General features: G+C 38.0%; 3 protein-coding genes across 5 annotated transcripts in view; all 3 read left to right on the top strand.

Annotated features, from left to right (window-relative positions):
- The first annotated feature begins 685 nt into the window (after positions 1-685).
- Positions 686-10925, top strand: LOC102220561 (acylamino-acid-releasing enzyme-like). Of its 2 annotated transcripts, XM_023331315.1 has the most exons (23): positions 686-756; positions 1211-1340; positions 1418-1544; positions 1647-1734; positions 2522-2597; positions 2701-2792; positions 3291-3365; positions 3458-3595; positions 3695-3786; positions 3907-3947; positions 4647-4768; positions 4893-4953; positions 5055-5152; positions 5243-5294; positions 5429-5517; positions 5681-5819; positions 6648-6731; positions 7091-7171; positions 8467-8555; positions 9100-9287; positions 9427-9529; positions 9615-9721; positions 10324-10925. In XM_023331315.1, exons 1-23 carry the CDS (start codon positions 745-747, stop codon positions 10427-10429), a joined length of 2190 nt encoding a protein of 729 aa, XP_023187083.1. In that variant the 5' UTR covers positions 686-744; the 3' UTR covers positions 10430-10925. The 2 variants fall into 2 exon arrangements, with proteins under 2 accessions (XP_023187083.1, XP_014328868.1); XM_014473382.2 differs by lacking the exon at positions 686-756 and having other exon boundaries at positions 992-1340.
- Positions 10926-12008: 1083 nt separating this feature from the next.
- Positions 12009-16270, top strand: LOC102220828 (toll-like receptor 7). 2 transcript variants are annotated; one of them, XM_023331296.1, is made up of 3 exons: positions 12009-12205; positions 14375-15400; positions 15485-16270. In XM_023331296.1, exons 1-3 carry the CDS (start codon positions 12203-12205, stop codon positions 15689-15691), a joined length of 1236 nt encoding a protein of 411 aa, XP_023187064.1. In that variant the 5' UTR covers positions 12009-12202; the 3' UTR covers positions 15692-16270. The 2 variants fall into 2 exon arrangements, with proteins under 2 accessions (XP_023187064.1, XP_023187060.1); XM_023331292.1 differs by having other exon boundaries at positions 12431-15400.
- A 1402-nt stretch (positions 16271-17672) lies between these two features.
- The window catches only part of LOC102221082 (ELKS/Rab6-interacting/CAST family member 1-like), a 164597-nt gene continuing 161250 nt past the window's right edge, over positions 17673-21019 (top strand). The window contains exons 1-2 of the mRNA XM_023331286.1: positions 17673-17869; positions 19645-20753. Of these exons, the coding sequence (XP_023187054.1) occupies positions 19884-20753 (870 nt within the window). The 5' untranslated portion in view covers positions 17673-17869; positions 19645-19883. The remainder of the gene's footprint in view (positions 17870-19644; positions 20754-21019) is intronic.

Below are 21019 nucleotides of genomic sequence, written 5' to 3'. Positions count from 1 at the left end.
GACCTGTTTAAAGGATGCGTGAGTGCGTCCGCCGTATTTTGAGTGGCAAATTCGTCTTAGAACTCAATGTTTGCTTGGAAAAAAGGGGATTTCCGAACAAATGAATAGGCTGTTTACTAGTTTTGTCATTACTATAAATGTCCATTAATAATTTTTACATTGATTATTTTCATAGAAGCATTAGGGATTATTTAGATAAAAATTAACAATGAAGTGTGCTTGAATTATCCTTGGTGACAACTTGATTTAATTTTACTTATAAAAATGAACTCAGTTCCCTTGTTTTGTTCAGTCAAAAAGCTACAACAGAGGAGACACTTTAATTTTGTTTTTCAAATGAATTGTATAAGAATAGCGATAATAATAACAACATGATATTCTTGTTATTATTCATATTATGATCAGACCTAGTTGACCATATTTGTTAAGTTAGGGCTGACAACGAAAACTGACAGTATTGTAGTCTAAATCGCCACAGTTAATGCTGTTTGTCAATATATTGGAAATATGTATTAAATACACACATTTATGCTTCAGTAACAGAACACACAAAGAATGATCTAATTTATATCGGCATAAATATCCCGCACCGCTTGCAGGCCTAAAATAACGAAACACGCCACTCACAATATGGCGGAAGCCTTGACGTACGATATTCACCCTTATCCAGCGTCTATCCTTTTACGTCAAAGTGAAGCGCTGGAGTAAATTGGACTGTGTTTAGCGACGCGTACGGTTCCTGCCATGGAGTCACAGGTATGATTGTTAGAAATTGTCCAGCAATCTTAAATGTTTATTAAACGTGCATGGCAGATGTTGCATAGGTTTAACCTTAGAGCTATCTAGAGTACATTTGAGTTTCGATATTAACAGATGTAGTCAGTTTAAGTCAAGCTAGCGGACAGACGTAGGATCCGTAGTTTTCTTTCACTTCCAGCAGGAAGTTCCCTGTCATATGGCTCGAACTCCCAAATCTCTCTAGAATAATCCACACTGTCTTGATTACTTACCTTAATGCAAAGCTGTTGCTTGAGGCAACAAATCGGGGAAATACTACATATGCTGACTTTTGTTTTTATGGTTGAACAGTGTTAAACTTCACCAACTTTTCATGGATGGCTAGCTACCTAGCTTGGAAATGAATAGGACATTGTTCGCAGTCAAACATTTGTTTTCACTAAAGCGCAGTTGTTCTTCTCTGGGCTGCCAGGTGATAACCAACTCGGAGGAAATTGCCAAACTCTACAGAGAGCTCAGCCTCTTTCCCTCTTTAAGCAGAGCAGACGTGGGACCTGTTATCACCTCTCAGTATGGAGGCAAATACAGCAACATATACACAGGTACCTCTAACATATGTCACATCAAAAATATTTCCGTTTTTATTTGATTCATATAATTTCTGAATTCATGCCTGTAGAGTGGAGCCAGCGGGATCTGGAGAGAAATGAGAATGTCAAATTCTGCAGACAATACATAGTCTTCCATGATGATAAGTCAGTGGTCTACTCTGGTACTTCTGGAAACTGTACTGAAGTCAAAGGAGAGTATGTAAAGTGTTATTTTTTTTCTTGAGTAGATATACTATCTAGTTTGAGTCACAATCCAGGAAAACTCAACTGTGTCTCGTCATTTGTTTCTCACCTCAGACTTCTGAGTAAGGACTCTCCCTCTGGTGAAATGAAGGCAGTTGTCAGAGAATGCACGGTCAAAGGAGAGGAGAAGCAGTTTCTGGAGGTGTGTGGCTCTCTGGTTCTCTTCAGATGTGGGTGATTTAGATAAAAGCAGTCCTCAGCAATCGCAACCATTCACGTTTGGCATTAAAATCCATCCCTAATGATTGGATCTCAGTTAATGTGCACACATTGCCGTATCACTTAGAGGGCTTTCAGTTGAGCACACTTCTTTTGTTCACATTGCACTGTCCAAAAGTAAGAAAACATGTAACACTCAGCAATAGATGGGTTGCTTTCTGACTGAAGCAGGATGGGACATTTTATAGCACAGTTACAGCAGCAGGTACAATAAACTCCAAAACAAACTCAAACAAAAACACTGCAAAGAAAAGTCGCTCATCCATACTGTGTCCAATAATCCTTTCTTTGCAAAATGTCCTCAATTGCTATTTATTTGATTTAAATAACCCAGGAGCAGTGTCTGATTCTTCTTGTTTGTTTTATACACTGGGAGAAGTCAAATCCATTTTTTGCTACTGCATTAGGTGAGTCATGTCAGGTCACTGGGTGATCCATCAACGTGTCTTGGAGTAAACTGTGTTTAGACTTTGAAACTTATTCAAGTAAATGTTTCTCAAGTCTCCATTTGAAGGTGGTCTGCTAACTCATGTCATCAGATTGCGAAATTGGGTTTAAAGTATGGTGTGGGTTGCATATTAAAGGAACTACACTTATTGTCCTTGTTCCATTTCACTTTATTTTTAAAGTATGCAACTTATCTTTGTCTGAATAATATTTACTCTGTGTTTTTTAATAGAGATGTATTAAATGTTTATGTTACATTTTAGATCTGGAGTAAAAACATCAAGGTGAAGAGCATCAACCTAACAGCTTTAAAGAAACATGGCAAAGTCTATGAGGATGGTAAATCATGTTCAGGGAAAAAAAAAAGCTGCATTTTACCTGCAGTTTGTTTAGCAGTTTGCCGTAACATCTGGATTTTTTTTTTTTTTTCGTACATTCCCAGAGCAGTTTGGCAGCTTGGTATGGTCGCACTCTGAAACACACCTCTTGTATGTTGCTGAAAAAAAGAGACCTGAGACTAAATCCTTCTTCCAGGTAAGATGTAGATAGAAAAAAAATAGTTTTTAGGATAAATTTAAACAGGTTTTTTTTTTTTTTTTTTTTTACTGCAAATAACTACTACCAGGCTAAACATTGCATTACACAGCCAGGAACATCAAGCAGCGGCTGTTTTGGTCTTTAAAGTTTTATCTTATTTCCAAGAAAGGTTGAAGTTCGTGTCCCTAACAAGTCATGTAAATAATTCACACTTCACACAAACCATCTAGATTACCACTGTCAGAAGTTAGCAGCACTATTACCCAATCAGAAAATCACGGAAAACTGGTTCACTCTTTCCGTGCTTTCATAATGGATGAACCTGAGCTATTTTCCATTGTTTCTCAAAACCAACATTCCTTGTCTGCATTTATTGTTCTGTGACCGAGGCAGCAGTGACGCGTGTTTTCTGTCCTTTATCAGATACGCATTATGAGGGAGTTCAGATTGAGGGACTAACAACCTGCTGCTCCATTTCTCATTTCGCCTTTACAGACAGAGTTGCCAGAGTTGTCTTCCATTGAAGATGAGGAGGAGACCATGAGGGTGGAGAAAAAAGACACGATTAAAGTGAATTCGCTAGATTGTGGTTGTATTAATCTTGTTGCATTCCACAGCACTAAATGCTACATTGTAGTCGTTGTGTGAATTTCATCCTGCAGGGGGAGCAGTTTGTCTACTATGAGGACTGGGGAGAGGCCTTAGTTGGCAAGAGCTGTCCAGTGCTGTGTGTTTTGGACATAGAGGGGGACAATGTGTCTGTGTTGGAAGGAGTACCCGACAGCATCTCACCTGGACAGGTTGCCACTGCAATAAATCCATCTTTGCATGAATGTTTGTGTGCCTTTAATGTGGTAACACATTTTTTGGATTTTAATCAACTGTTTTCATCTCTCCAGGCATTTTGGGCCCCAGGTGACACAGGTGTGGTGTTTATAGGCTGGTGGCACGAGCCTTTCAGACTAGGCCTGAAGTACTGTCCCAATCGGAGGTGCTTATCAAATATGGTACCAGCATACAGCAGCTGGACTGTGGCAAATTAAAATTGAGTTTTAATGCAATTGAGTTCAAATGAATGCACCTGTTTTAGTATTTCTGTTGTCGCTTTCAGGTCATCTTTGTTTTATGTCGATTTGACGGGTGGGAAATGTGGTAAGCATGAATTGTTTGTAACACTTGTTATCAATTCAACACTGTTAACATAAGGTGTTGTGGAGCTGTAAAGCCTCACTTCCTGATTTGTATTTCGCACATTGTTGCTTCCTGTTGACTACAGTAACATCGTTTAAGTGCAATTAAGTGTTATCAGCATATGTATGCAGTAGAGGAAGGAATTTCTTAAAAGTCACTAAAACAAATGCATGTTATTAAATCATAAATGTTTTATTTATTTCACTTTCTCATTAAATGCAAAGAAACTAGAAACTAGATGAGTGAACCTAGAAACATGTACTTGTTTTGAGTTTTTTAGCTCAAGAATAAGATTAAGTCTCAGGATGTATGCTGTGATGCATAAGTGCAGATAATCCTTTAATTCCTTAATTGTCTGTTGTAATCACAACTACTATGGCTAACGAAAAACATGTGGCACATTTGACTTCTTTTACATGTCATATTTCTTAAAAAAATATAAATCATCAAAATGTAGGTCATGCCTCAGATGAAACTTATCGGCTCATCTCTAGTGTTAGCTTCTAGTGGACATTATGTGTACTATGACGCAACTGTGCCAATATTTACATTGTGAATACACGCTCATGGAAAACAGTCTCTCTGTCATCTTAGTTCAATTTAGCATTGACATAGCCTCATGAAGTTGTTGACGTACATGTTTATTTGTCGTCTGAACAGAGCAGCTTTCGTCGGACACCAGTGCAGTGTATTCCCCAAGGCTGAGCCCAGATCAGTGCCGAATTATTTATCTAGAATGTTCTGTATATGGGCCACACATGCAGTGCTGCAAGCTTTGTATGGTAAGAAAAATTTGAGACTTTTTTTTTTACATGTTTATTTTCCAGTTTTCTAATTGGAAAGACACGAGTGTATTTTTTAGTTTGTTAATATGTGAATTTTCTCTGCTGTATTCTTTTTTTGCAGTACGACTGGTACACTAAGAAGACCTCAGTGGTTGTGGATATCGTTGGACGACCAAGAGAAGGTAAATGGTGCTAAGTAGGAACATAAAAACACACATTTTCCTTCTAAGTATGTAGTAAGAGTGTAAAAAATGTACCTCTTTGGCTTTTTATGACTTTCCAGATGGCTTCACTGGCATCTACAGCAGTCAGTTGTCTCCGACGTGTTGGTCAGCTGACAGTCAGCGGGTTGTTGTTGCTTGTCCTCAGCGTAGCCGAAAGGTCTGTGTAGTTTTTACTTGTTGTCATGCTCAGGGCGGTTTAAAAAGAATTCAATTTTTTTTGTTGTTTTTTTCTCTCTTTGTGCTTTAGGATCTCTTGGTAGTGGACACAAGCACAGGAAGCATCACCTCTCTGACTGCAAGTTAGTCTCTTACTGCACTGCGTTTTATAAATCAATGTGATTCATTGTTGACAGTTTCACGCCCATTTATTGCAGTACTTTTGTCACAGTTGGTGATTTTATTATTTTATATTTGTGTGAATGCTTGGTTGTAGAGTCTGAAATTGGTAACTGGTGTCTTCTGAACATCGAGCGAGATCTGATGGTGGTCAGCTGCTCCTCTCCTAACTGCCCTCCAAATCTGGTAGGATCTGTGTCTTTGCTAAGAAAATTTAGATTTTTTTAATTAATCCATGCAAATGTCCCATTGGATTAATTGGGAGTTCTCAAAAACTTATTAAAGGAACTTTATGTAACACAGCAGATTTTCTCTCTTACACCAATGTGCTTTTTTTGTTGTCCTTTAGAGGGTGGGCTTCCTTCCAGGAAAGGACTCCCAAGAGGAAGTGGTCTGGGTTACTCTGGAAGAGTCTCAGACTTTACCAGATATTGACTGGCAGATCAAGACTCTCACTCCTTCAGAAGGACTTGACAACCATCAATACCGTACGATAACTCTTTGGAATATTCATGAAGTAATATTTATTAAGAACTGTAACTCTATTGTTGCCCGTTTTAGTTTCATAATATGAACTGACAATATTTTTTTCCCTTTCTGTTTCAGTTATTAAACTTCACAATTAAACCACTAAAAATTGTCTTAATTTTCAAACTATATGTGATTTAAAAGGGAACTGTCTTTTGTAAAACATATCAGGCAGTGTTTTGGTGACACTCAGGTTGCTGCTTATTTTTATTTTTAAGGAGGCTGTTTCCATAAAACTAACATGTGACATAAAGTCTGACTTTCTTGTATAAGTTGTATTTATTTTAATGGTGGAGAAAATTTTTAAAAAGTCTTTTATTCTAATCGTTATGATAATTTACTCCATTGAATTTTTTAAAATGTGTTTTGTCTAATTTGATTAATTCACCGCTAAAAATAACTGCATTCTTATATTACTTCCACAGTAGCAATGAAACAAATTGGTAATTCTTTGCTGTTAATGCCATGAAGCAGACTGCTTAACTGATTACCTAATATGTATTAAAAAATGTTGTTGTTTTTTTTAGTTTGGGTTCTCAAATGTTGAAATGTTCTTGGGTAGATAGTAGAAGTCATACTTAATCAATATTCAATGTTTAACAATTGCATCCATAATTGTAATGAAATATTGTTTTTAACCACAGAATTTTTGTTTGTGAAAGACCAAATGCATACAAAATATTGCTATTATGCTTGCAAACAATACAGTAGCATAACTATTTGTAAACTATTCTAAGCTCTGCTACTTGTTCTAATTCATGCTGCTAACATGTTTTACTGTATTTCAGCGGGCATTGACTATGAAGCTGTGCTGATGAAACCAAAAGAAGTGAAGGAAGGAGTGAAACTACCTCTGATTGTCCTCCCTCATGGTTCGTAACTCGGATAGATGGATAAAAAAAATGTCATATTCCAAAAGAGCTTACATTATGAAGTAATAAAACCTAGGCTATTAATCCCTACTGGGTTTATTTTTAGGCTCTCTTCAGTCAAGAGCTTCTACTGATCAGATTGACATTGCAGACAGTAGTTGCTATGACAATGGTGCTCCTTGTGGCAAAGTGCTACCTCATTTTACTGAAAACAAGCTCAGTAGTTGTCACAGAGATACACCTCTGTTAGTCTAATTACACGTTTTACAGTATTTTAATTGTGCATTTGTTGCCATGGCCACCAGTTTCTAATTGATCATGTCAGGCCTGTTTCACTGTTAATCTGTTTTTCTCATCAGGAGGTCCTCACTCTGTGGTTGTAGCTGAGTGGCTTCTGTCTACCTCTGTGCTCTGCAGGATGGGTTTTGGTGTATTACTGGGTAAGTTAGGTTACAAATGTTGAGTGCAGCTTCATTTGATACCTGTTGAAACATAAGAAACTATGATACTTTAAACATAGCACTCGGCTTTTTGGGTAACTTTGAACTTGGTTTACAAAGAATACAAGGATTGCTTCCTGTTTTGTGGCCACTGATACTGGTTCAGTTGGTGAGAGACACGCAATGGCTCATTTTTATACATTTGTATCGCTTCATTTATCTTTTTTTTAATGGAAGACTGTACAAGCACCTTCTTTATATAAACTTTGCTGGAAACACCTTTCTGTTCAAGGTTTTTTCCATAGCTCTTAACATTAAGTTTTTATGTGTCCTTTTCTGTAAGCATTTCTACAACATAGTAACTCTAGATTATAGATCGATTGGGTGCTTACTTTAGGTTGAAGGTAAATAGCCTTTTTAAAGAAATCTTATAGGTTCTTAGGAGTAGGAATGCCTTTGCAGTCTGCTTCTACCTTGATAATTGAATTGGTGGAGTAAATGGTAAAGGTCGTGTGTGGGAAACATTCTCAGAAAGCAGTCTCGGTCTCGCTGGAAAGTGGAAGTTGCATTTGCAGTTCTAGAGCACATAAACCCAAAGGCCTAATTGCAAAGCAATCATACCTGTTAAATATGAACAGTGCTATTAAGGAGAAAAAAAATTAAGTTGCCTTTTTGAATGTTCTAAATGTCTTGGGATTACTTTTTTTCATAATTTGATTCTTAATTGTTTTTGTCATTAATAGTGTGGTGTGAAAGACATAAACTAAGGAAAAGATCAGTAGAATTTCTATAATTTTTTTGATGCAAAAAAATGCATCAAAAACCTTTTATTAAAGGTATAAAAACTAAAACCTTTTGTGAAAGGTCGTAGTTGTTGGGTTCTCAAAAGAGAACTGATTATGAATTTAGCTGCATCATGCTGAGTATACACTGAGTTCACACCTTTGGTTCTTTTTAAAGCGTTTCTTGGTTTCTTCTTGGAAAAGCTGCAAAACTTTAGTGTTTTTTTCTTTGAAAAAATCTCTGTGGTATTTGTTGGACGAAGCAGCCAGTATGAGTTTTCTGTATGTTTTTGCAAAACACAAGAAAGATTCGGAAAATCATCGTTCAGAAAAAAATAATTTCTCAGGTAACTTTGTTTCAAATCCTCCAACAATGCATATGTTGCATAAATAAATCTAAGAAATCTGTATTGAAATTTAGTATGCATTTATCTACATAAAAATACAGCTAAACATTACCAGGTATGTTGGTGCTTGTGGGAATGCTTCTGAATGTGCGTTTTCTGTTTTTAGTCAACTATCGTGGCTCTCTTGGTTTTGGCCAGGACAGCATCCTCTCACTGCTGGGCAATGTGGGTTCCCAGGATGTCAAGGATGTTCAGGTAAGAACATAACTAGCACCATTTGAGGACCTAATAAACACAAAAATAAGCCTTCTGCTGATAAAGTTCAAGTCCTCTCATTTTCCAATTGTCCATCTTCAGAGTGAATTTCTTTTTATATACTCTCTATACCGAACTGGAATTACTTTGTTTTGATATATCACAAAAATTCTAATAAACTCCAATAAAGTTTACTGTTGTAAAATTAAAAAAGTGTGAAAAGTCCATGAGATAATACTTTTTTTTACATAGGTATATGCTGAGCAAGTGCACAATTGGATTATTTTTTAAGCAAACAGAAATGAGCCTTAAATGCATCTCTACCTCCTGTTCAAAACAAATGAATTTCAGTATTGCCTTTGGTAAAGTGTTTGTACTCTATTGGTCTCTATATATAATGACTGAGTTGCCATAGATGTAAAAGATGGCTCATTGCAGCGGAGCTCTTTTTAAATGTTCTTGTTTTGTTCTCCCTTGATCACTCTCTGTGGGATTTACAGATTGTCTTTTACATAGTCTGTCATTTGTGTTTTACTTCCTCCAGTCTGCTGTTGAAAGTGTCCTAGACGCCGGGTTTGACAGGGAGAAAGTGGCCATTTCTGGAGGCTCCCATGGGGGGTTTCTAGCCTGCCATCTAATTGGCCAGTACCCAGGGTTCTACAAGGCCTGCGTGGCTCGCAATCCTGTCGTCAATTTGGCCTCCATGATTGGCAGCACGGATATCCCGGATTGGTGGGTCTAGTTGTAAAACATCCCAACACTCTTGTCTGTATGTGGTGATTCCTGTGGTGAAAGTCTTGAGCAATTACAAAACTGTGGTGCTTTATAATTGGTTTATGGAGACGTAAATTAAATGTTGATTTTTTTGCAGGTGTGTTGTTGAGGCAGGTTACGATTACAGTCCAGATTGTCTCCCTGATCCTGCTGTTTGGGAGCAGATGTTGAACAAATCCCCGATCAAATACATCCCTCAGGTATATTTATGTAAATCTCAGACGCATACTTCTGACTTTACTACTTTTGTTGTAGTGATGTCATGTAAGTTATTATCTCGTTAAGGTTCGGACCCCAGTGCTGTTGACTTTAGGGGAAGATGACAAGCGTGTGCCTAACAAGCAAGGAATTGAATACTACAAAGCTCTGAAAGCAAAGCAGATCCCTGTTCGGTAAGCACTACCCAGGCGCCTCATGCATAACAGACCGTGTAGCTTTCGCATTAAAAGTTGCCATAGTGACATACAGTAAGTGTGGTGCACAAATAGTTCAGATCTCTAAAACCATCCACATACATGTGGCTGTGAACCTTCTCGTCATACATCCCTATTTGAAATAGAATAGAATAGAGCGCAGCTACAGGTGTCACGTGAGCTTCCCTATCCCTGCCCGCAAATACGTGTGTAACTTGTGTATAAATAGCCGGAAGACTCCAGTCACATGTCCCGATGACCATGACAACCGCCCGTGTTTTCCAACGCTCACGTCACAAAACAAATAACAGCATAACTTTTCAGCCTAATTTAAAAACAGACAGCATGCCAGATAGTCCTTAGGAATTCCTATTACGCTCTAAGGAAGCATATATTGAACCAAGCCAACATACCACTGCATTTGTTAGGCACATCACATATAAGTTGTACATTTACCGAATGGAAATGCTTTCTATTCACAAAGGCACATTGAGTTACAGGGCGGTGCCCTTACAGCAATATGAATGCAGCCAACGTGCTTTGCCGTTTGTTTATTAATGCTCAAACATATATTTGCACAGGTTACTGTGGTACCCTGGAAACAACCACTCTCTTTCCAAGGTGGATGCAGAATCGGATGGTTTCATGAACATCGCTTTGTGGATAATTCAACACTTAGGTCTGTGATGGTGACATAATGAAGATAGCTGTAATGTGCAAAAAGACTAAAGGACATTAATTTGTGTATGCAAACTTATTTTTATGTTGTAAGGCCCAATCCAAAGCCAAAATATTGACAATTGATCTTCAGCTAGAATACACTTTAACTGTGCGTAACCCATAATGTACCTGTGGGTATTGTTGTTAATTTTGAGTATTGCATAAGAGAATGACAAACAATTAAAAAAATAATAATACCACACTTGAATAAAAATATTTGATTCAATGGAAACATTTTATTGATACTGACTTGATTTTTCTTTTTCTGTAATTTGAATCAGAAAACAAAAAGGGCTCTTAATTATTTTTGATTTTCTCTCTGATTACATGAAAAGAATAACACTTATAATCAGTCTTTTTTTTTTTTAGAGATTTTCTTCTGGTTGGGTGATTTTATTTTTATTTTTTTGTTAAATCTCTTGATTGTACCATTTTGTGCACTTAATAAAACAATTGTAAGAAAGCTCACTATGTCAGTCAAGTTTTTAAATGCATTTTTGTGTAGGTGAGTTAGGAGACTTTTGGCTTCCAATAAGTTTAGGTAAATGCACTTCTGAATGCACCGTAAATTACATGTCCATGTTGAATATAAACATTTGACCAAACACTATATGTAAACTGGAAGAAGAGACTTAGTTATTTTTTTTATTATTATTTCTGTTCACATAGTTAAAAGTTCTGCAGACAACAATATTTACTTTTATTTCTGTTTGTAAGTGAATGTATTGTTTGTGTTTACAGTTTCTAGTAAAGATGCTACATCTGTGAGCCACCATACGACACTTGGCAGTCCCTGACGTCCCGTACCAATGCATGTTAATAAATTTAGATTGAGTGATAATTTTTAGAAACAGCAGGGGAAGTGGTACATTTTCACAGCTGTAACAGTGGGCCTTTTGTTTTCACCACATGCCTGCATCAGTATACGTGATCCTGCACAAAATGTTATTTAACAGAGGGAACCGTTACAAAGGTGCAGTTCTCACATACGATTGAATAGATATAAGCATTTTTCTCGTCTGACATTAAACAGTTTACAAGGCAGTATGGAGGAATAGTCAAAAATTTCAGCAAATTACTGTATTGTGAGAAGGTCCAAAATTTTAGAGTAATGTCAAACAGTTTACATAATACCTCTGCCAAATACTATAAGGAAATGTATGTCAACTTGTGAACTTGAAAGAAGATTACAACAGTTTTACCTTAAACAGAAACAGTTATGCCAAATGTCAAACACTGAGAAAAAAAATTGTTTTTCTACAGTGCATGTTAAAAAATGTGCAAGATAAAGCCAATTTAAGTTATTATATATTGGTTTAGGTGATCTCAAAACTGTATAGTATGATTGTCAATGCCCCAAAGCCCAAGACATCTACATTTGTTCAGAATTGGAGAATTTCCTCTCTTTCTTCCCTTTGAGGAAATCAGTATCTAAAAAAAATAAACTTATTTTTAATATAGTCTAAAGAGCGTATTACAAAAAACTCATTAACAAATATTGTTTTAAAGTGTATTAAATTACATCAGTTAAATCTGCAGCTGATGTTCCTCGTTCCTTGTTTTATGTCACATGCTTTGCATCAGACTACTGCATATTTGACCACATGGTTTCACTTCTTCATTCATCTTGCTTCGTTTTACTGCAGACACCTTTGGACAATTTACACCCTGTCTTCTCTTCAAGAGGAATAACGCTTACAAAGTTTTTCTCAAACTATTATGATTTGTTTTTAATCTGATATGGTAAGTGACCTTTTTTCTACCCTTGTAAATAGAGTGTTTCCCTTTAAAAATATTAAGCTATAGAACTGGATAAGTTTTACATAGGGAATTAAAGTGTGTTTGCAGTGATTTAAAAGCTCCTTTTACTGCAATATTTATTTAATGTATTGATAAACTATCTTTAGTTAAACTGCATGCTTTTACAGTATTTTCTGACTATTATTGAAATTTGGTACACTTTTTCAGGCTCTGGAGAAAGTTCTTCTTATCGTGATTCAGTTTCTGCTATATGGAAATGCAATCAACATCCAGTTTTTTCCATGTGACGCTGATGTGAATTCAACCACAGTGGACTGCTCTAACAGACCTATCAAGCACATCCCGATCATTAAGGCTGCTACTGTTTTATCAATAGATTTGAGTGACACTAAGGTACAAGCAGTGAGGAACCACGCATTTGCAGGTGTCCCAAATGTTAATATTTTAAAAATAAAAGGCAATTGTCTCCCAGGTCAACTTAGACTCCCTGAGCAGCAAGGGTGCAACATGGAAATTGAGCCCCATGCCTTCAAATACCTTAAAAATCTTACATCTCTGCATCTGTCGGGAAACAGCCTCACATCTATACCAAACTTACCTGAAAACTTGCTGTTTCTTGATTTGCAGTACAATTGCATCTTTAACATATTTGTCCCTTTAAAGACTCCAAATCTAGAGACTCTGCTACTCTCCAAGAACTGTTTTTATGCCAACCCCTGCAATCAGTCTTTTTATATCAATGCAACTGTTTTTAGAGGATTACCTAAACTCGAAAACCTTACATTAGGGTATGATAATGTAACAGCTGTCCCAAAAGACTTGCCAGCCTCACTGAAGGTGCTGGATTTAAGAGAGAATACAATGACAGAGGTCCCAGAAGGGTCATTTGCCAACCTGACAGCCCTCGAGTATCTGAATTTGGAGTGGAACTGTCAGCGTTGCGACCATGCAGCGCGGCCCTGCTTCCCTTGCCCACAAAATCGCCCTCTCCAGCTGCATCCCAACTCACTGCATTCTGAGAACAGCTCCATCACATTTCTGAGCTTAAGAGGAAATTCTCTAAAAACGTTTCCAGATGGCCTTTTTAGACCATTGAAGAATTTAAAGGAACTGGACATCTCTGACAATCTGCTGGCGTTTGCTATACAAAATGGCACCTTTTTTCAAGAGCTGACCGGCCTCACTTGGATTAGCCTCATCTACAACTATGAACCGCTGAAGACCTTTGGAGAACTGGATCTCTCTCCATACATTGGCAACATATCGGGTCTGCAAAGGCTTTTACTAAGTGGGAACTTTTTCCATACCATATCAAAAAAAGGTTTCCATGTTCTGTCTCAACTCAAAAATCTATCAAAATTAGAACTGAGAATGAACTTTATTAGCGAATGCAATTTGACTACCCTGAAGCAGCTACCATCTCTCACTGCTATAGACCTCTCCCAAAATATGCTGAATTTCCTTCCATGCTGTTCTGGATCATCTGGAATTGCAGAACCAGACAGCTGTCAGAACCAGAACTTGTATTCAGGTGATTTCCAAGACGTACACACTCTCATACCAGACAAAGAAACAAGAACTAGTAGCCACATCTGGGAATCTGACCAGTCTAATGGACCAGAAACGACAAATGGCAGGGAGTGTCAAATTCCATCTCTACTGAGCTTTAAAAATAAGTATTGTTGGCAAAAGCTATCTTTTGACCTTTCTCAAAATGACATCTTATCACTTAATAAAAGAGTGTTTTTAGGCATGGAAAAGGCAGTTTGTCTAGACCTTTCATACAACTACATGAGTCAGACATTAAGGGGTGGGCAGTTCAATAACATGACAAAATTAGTCTTTCTTAACATGTCCTTCAATAGGCTGGATCTTTATCGTGGCGATGCTTTCAGTGAACTTCAGTCTACACTGAAGGTATTAGATGTCAGTAATAATGACTTTCACTTCAAGATGAGAGGAATGGGCCATCGTTTTGAGTTTCTTAAAAATCTGACTAACCTGGAAGTGCTGAGTCTTGCTAACAATGGCATCGGGATGCGGATAGATCGAAGGCTGGTCAGCAGGTCCTTGCAGTACCTCTATTTCAATGGTAATCATCTGGACATCATGTGGAATGCTGACTACAACACATACGCTCATTTCTTTCAGAACCTAACAAAGCTGAAATTCCTGGACATCTCCAGCAATAACCTGAAGTCAGTCCCAGCAGAAGTACTGTGTAACCTCCCAGTGAGCCTTCAGAGCCTCTGCATCAGCAGAAATTCCATGAAGAATTTTCCCTGGCAAAATATTTCAGCTCTGAGCAATTTATGTCATCTGGACCTAAGCTACAACTCTCTAAGTAATTTGGTTTCACAGGAAATAAAATTTGGAGACCAATTTTCCTTTCTGGACCTGAGTCACAATCATCTTACCTCTATTCCAGACAATTTCTTCAATGAAGCACGGTCTTTGCAGCATCTGTATCTCAATCACAATAAGATCAAAGAGTTGAACCATCAGCATCTACCTGCACCCTTTCAAAAGGGGAGCACCCTTCAGAAACTCACCCTGCACGAAAACCCATTTAAATGTGACTGTAATACTTCATGGTTTGTTGTCTACTTGAGGACTACTCCAGTAAACATTCCTTATCTGACAACACGAGTGCGCTGTGGATACCCAGATTCTCAACAAGGTGTGATTCTTCTGTCCATAGACCAACATTCCTGCCAGGACATCTTCGGTAGCTTAGCCTTCCTGGTTTGCTCTTTCTTATCTGTGACATTTACTGCTCTTCCTCTGCTGAAGCATCTCTATGGCTGGGATGTGTGGTACTGCCTGCAAGTCTTCTGGGCAGGACTCAAAGGCTACTCCCAGCTGCCCGGTGGTGTGTCAGATCATCACTACGATGCTTTTGTGGTTTTTGACACCAGGAATCTCGCTGTGAGGGACTGGGTTTACAATGAGCTGACTGCTAACTTGGAATGCTCTGACCACAGAAGATTTTCTCTCTGTTTAGAAGAGAGGGACTGGATACCTGGGCTCTCATGTATCGATAATTTACACAGTGCTGTTCACAGCAGTGTGAAGACAGTGTTTGTGCTGTCCAGGAGCACAAATGGAACTGAGCTGGTCAACGGTGTGATCCGACAAGCTTTCTTCATGGTTCAGCAGAGGCTTCTCGATGAGAAGGTATTTTCCCAGTTTTTTTTTATGCTCTGTGGACGTTGTAATCTTTTCATAGCCCTAAAATACTTTTGAAACTTTCTATTTAAGGTTGATGCAGCTGTGGTGGTTCTCTTGGATGAAATGTTTCCAAAACTAAAGTACCTCCAACTGAGAAAGAGACTGTGCAGGAAGTCTGTGTTGTCCTGGCCGAGAAACCCAAGAGCTCAACCCCTTTTCTGGAACCAGATGAGAATGGCATTATCATCTGATAATCTCAAGTTTTATGACAATAACATGAGTGAAAGTTTTATATGATTGTTAAGTGAAATAGTTTAAGTCCTGGGAAAGTATCTACCTTTGTTTTTGCTTTTAATTTTTTTTTGTTTTGTTTTTGTTTTTTGTCATCAAATAAATTTCTATATCAGACAAAGATACCCGGGGTTTAAATACAATAAATAAATAAATTATGTTTTCAGTTTTTAGGGAAAAAGAATTATGATGACCAACCTGGTGCTTTATGAAAAAGTAATTCCCTCCCCTCCAATAATGCTTTAAATATAGGTTCTAGAAGGAAATTTGCCCACTCTTCTTTGCAGAGTTGTTTTAATTGAGCCATATTGAATGTCATCCAGCTTAAATTCATTCCTTAAAGTCATGGCACATTATGGCAATTGGACTTTATTGCCAATTGCCATAATGGTGCAATTTAAAGTGATCCAGTCTTTGATTGGATCACTTTAAAACCTTTATTCCATTTATTTAATAAGTGGTCCAGGTGAACAAGTTTATTTGAGTTTAGTGTTACAAATGGATGACAATTTTCTTCTGAATTTTCTGGTAGAGAGCAGAATTTATCCATCCATTGATTATATATTGTGTTATATAAAAGTTTGATTTATTGAAGTGTCACAAACAATTTCAAAAACAGAAGAATTTAGTGAGGAGGTAGAAACTTTTTTTCTGGACTGTATTGTTGAATTTGTACATTTCCATCTGACCTCATTTTGACAAACTGAGACTTACATTAATGTTTTTTGTGTCTTTACCTGTCTGTATTTCAGTTTTTGGAGCAAAATTACAGCAAAACAGATGATGGCTTGTAACGGTTTTTTGATGTCACAGAAGGCTGAACACAGGTGTGATGGTGTATCTTATGTAAAAGACAGTAGTTAACCTACACAAAGACAGATAAGTTTATCACCCTAAGCCTCAGTTGATTTCTGAGCTGTATTTGTTGAAACATTAGGACTTTAAAGTTATTCTTACTCATTAAACAATCCCAATTTAATAGTTTCTGTTTTTCATTTTGATTAATTTATATTTAACCTTACCAAAGACCCACTGGAGAACAAATGGGTCTTTGGTGCTACGAAGGTAATTGGAATTCAGTTATGGCAGTATACTACAAACAAATTGACATTGTTTTACCTGATTTATTAAACATTACAAGAGGGTATGTGATGTACCTGCAAGATACCCACCACTCTGAAAGTTTCACTTCTCTTTGGCTGGGAGGAAATGAAAAGCCTGAATAGTTTTGAAACAGAAATCAATATTAGTAGCCCAGTCTTTTGCGAGGTGGATTGGGATACTATTGCCAAGTAAAAATGTGAGATGTGAATAGACCCCTATCAAAGAAGTCTGAATGTTGAGGTGTGTCTTTAAAGAAAAAACAAAACATGAATCTAGCATCTCATATGTTTGAAATGCCCAGGTCGCATTGTCATGGTCTCTGGTGCATTTGAAGACATATTGACAAGATAATTTGACTTGGGTTTGCCAGGAGAATGACACATGTTAAATATGCTTACCAGTGAGCGCTAATTTAAAAGACGCAAATGAATTATTAAAATCATGCACACAAGCAATATCTGAATTACAAACTTACATGAAATGCATTCACAAAATATATATCTATATATATATATATCTTCTTAAAATCACCATTGTAACCGTGGTATCAAGCAGTGTGACAAAGATATTAAACAAACAATAACTTTTGTCTGGGTTTTTTCCCTACTGGAAATGAATAAATAAATAAAATAAACGATTTAACTGTTTTACATTTTTATTTGTGAGATTATACTGCTGGAAAAAAGATGTTCACACGTCTTTGCCAGATGTGTCACTAGGTATTGATGTTACAGTTTATTTACTCAAATTAAATGCAATTATCAAACTGATTTACTGACGCATGTGACGCGTGCATTTACGAATATTTGCTTAACCTGGAATCTGTGTGGAAAATTAAATCGTCCAATCACTGCTCGCTCGTGCTGCCCCACCACAGCTCTTGCTCGCGCACGCGCCAGCTGGGTTAGCGCGCCCACGCGGACCCGATGGTAGGACAGGTCACAGCTGAGCCGATGAGATCATGGAGGCTGCGCTGAGGTCGGACGGGATACGGCCGACGGGACTGAGCGGTGATGGAGAGCTGCCTGTCCGGTAAGATGGAGCTGCGCGTACAGGGCGCACCTGGACATTTTTTGTAAGGTGGGAGCGACATGTGATGCTATTATATGAATATAAATTAAAATTGACTGCGGTCAGTTTGCGTGACAGATTATTTCTTATGTAAGCTACAAGCTCGGACTCGTGTGGCCGTGTATATGCTAGAAACTAATCCTTCGTGCCGTGGTCGTAGTAGAATTGTTTGGGCGTCTGCGCCCGGCTTGTCTGGTCACTTATAAGGTCTTCTTGGTAGGTTGTTCGTCTGTCTAGCTTTAAACTATGTTAGACTACTTAGTAAACCCTTTTTATTATGAATAATAAATTATGATGCTTTTGAAGGTGTTCTGTTTTCGCAGTAAGGGTGGTGACTCCACTTTTCTCTCCACAGCAACAGCTGGTTGTCGACTCCAAAGTAAGCTGCAGGCGCTTGTGGACTGATTTAATGCCAGACGCGCATTTAAATCAAGCATTCCCACCACCTTTCAGTTTCCCTCTCCGCATTTTTATTTTATTTTATTTTTTATGTAATACATTTTTAAAATGTAATACATTTAGCGGCATATACTTCGCTGGCATTCACTGTAATGAACCAGCTATTTGTGGCACCTCCACCTCAGTATCTGTAATATAGAAAAAGCTTTATAGGTACTAGCTAGCATCTGTGTGCTTTCTTGTTTTAACCATATGTAGAATTTATTTTATCATTGTCTCACTTTGAATAGAAAAACTCCCTAGTACATTTCTATAAGCCCAATTTATTGTCATTTAGACTGTACATTTCTTGTACAGGACATTCCGTTTATTGTCCCGAGCAATAACAGATAAGGGATTGACAGCTCTGTTATGATTGACAGGCAGATTTAACCAGTCCCTCAGTTGTATCCTGTAAAGGGACTCCAAGTACCCAATCCTCTTAGATTAGAGGAGGGATTATGATTTCTATTTTCCCCTGCTTTATAGTCAGTTCTCAATGTCTGCTCCCCCAACATGCTAGGTCTCTAAGGGAACTTCTTTATTTGTCTGAAAATGTGAATATAGTATTGTCTGTAACATGTTAAATCCAAGAAGTTTCTTTATTACCACTTAATATGATACATACACATGTATTAACAAAGTCTGCTGATTGCATTTTGATTTCTTATCATAATGTACCAAGTAGGATTTGGCCTAAATTCAAAGTACCTATTTTTCGTCCCCTATTTATAGTTGAAGCCCGAGGAGTGTACAGCCTTGCAAAGTCTGACTGTAAATTTGAAATTGGCCCAGAGGGATGGGATGTAATGAAGAGTGGTCTTTCAATTTTCTTTGCAGTCTCCTGAGGCCAAAGCATTCCGCACAATGTTTTCTTTTTTGTCAGACCTCTGCAGACATTTAAGTTCTCATTTAATACTCTCTGTGGTGCTAAATTAATCACACCTATCAACATTCCTTCCTTTTCACTTTTGCTTTGGGATGTAGAGACTGGGATACTGCTTTATGGTTTCTACTTAAGACACAGTGAGTGCTGATTTAAGAGCACTTAGTTGTTTTCTGTATTTTGCTACTGATCTATAATCTCATTATTAGCAAATAAGTTGATATTCAGTTCTCCCAACATTTGCAATGTCAGCAGTGGGAAGCAAAACACTTATTCTTGAAGTTGTTGGGGAGAGTTTACAACTTTGATCACCTTTTTGAAAAGAACTGTATTAGTGTGAGCACACAAATGGTTACTATTTATAGTTGTGTTGGTTTTGCCCATTTTTAATCTCTTATTCTTATTCTTGTTGTTGCATTTCTGTATTTCTTGTATGTCTGTCTTATTGTTTGCTGCCTAGAATCCATGATGACCTGCAGTGTAACTGAAAGTCCAAGACTTCTTGGAGCATCACTGCCAACAACCTCATATTTTCTTCACAAAAGACAAAATAAGTCTCAATTCATGCACAGTCAGATATGGACAAGTGAATAAGTGCCCTTTATTACTCCCATTGCTTATTCTTATTCCACAAATGGATATCCCAGTTTTTCTGTCTGTGACAATTTGCTTCCAGATGTTATATTTTGCCATACAACCATGCCTTTAAACATAAGAGCCAAGCCCTCGCACGGCAAGCTGACTGCTGCTGCTGCAAAGAGTGGTGGGCAAAATGATGGCAGCTCATCTCATTCACGCTTCTCGAGGTCTACAAAACAGGGAAAAGGTAAACAGGCTGTCAGCTCAGGTCCTGGGTCCCGATCAGGACTTGAGCCCGGCTCTGTGTCAGGGGGCGGGCCTCCACCAGCAGCTAAACTGACCGGAGCACAAGGTTCAGTTTCAAAGCTTGGTTCAAGACTCAAAGTCAACACATCAACAGCAGATAAAGGATCAACTCGTGGTTCAGCAACAGCTCCAGGTGGGAAAACCATGTCCATGGAGAACATCCAGTCTTTAAGTGCGGCCTATGCCATTTCTGGCACCATGTATCCCAATGAGCGGGAGTCCTTGGAACCCTCTGGTGGATACCCTAAAAGTACCATGACATTAGGGCGGAGTACCAGCCGCTCATCTTCCACTGGCCGCAGTACAGCAATTGGAAGCACCCCAAACATCACAGCCTCTGGTATGCATCACCTATCAGACTCTTGTGGAGACCAAACTGTGTTTTCTACAGGAACTTCCAGTTTGCGACGGCAGTCTGGAAGATGCACACAAACACTGGATTCGGATGATCGGGGAGAGGTTTCCACCTGTGATCTCCAGGCTCAGCTGAGGGATCTGCAGAGAGAGAATGAAAGTCTCCGAAGGGAACTGGATGGAGGGAGGGATGGAAAGACAGGCTATGGCATTAATAGTGTTAATTTCTGGAGCCCTGATGTAAAGAGAGACAAGGGGAGTAGGCGTGAAGAGGGAGTAAGGACGCCTGCTCTTAAGGAACAGTGCAGCGTGAACCAAGACGATTTACAGGTGAGAAAGCAGACAGCTACAGAGCCTTATGCACTTGAACTTTTACATATTACAGCCTCAAACTTCAACTTATTTTATTCAGATTTTATGATACAAATCAACAAATAATGATGTATAATTGTAAAGAAAAAGGAAGAAATTTTACATGGTTTTTAAACACTGTTTAAAATGAAAATCACAGCTTTGGTACACATTTGTTGAACCTCTTTGAATTAGCCTAAGTATTGAAGATGCACCAATTCTGTGCTTCTTGCCCAATACGGATT

This window comes from Xiphophorus maculatus, chromosome 1 (assembly GCF_002775205.1).
Source record: "Xiphophorus maculatus strain JP 163 A chromosome 1, X_maculatus-5.0-male, whole genome shotgun sequence".
NCBI classification, from domain to species: domain Eukaryota; kingdom Metazoa; phylum Chordata; class Actinopteri; order Cyprinodontiformes; family Poeciliidae; genus Xiphophorus; species Xiphophorus maculatus.
Note: the sequence above shows the minus strand (reverse complement) of the source record. Positions and strands in the feature narration are given on the sequence as shown.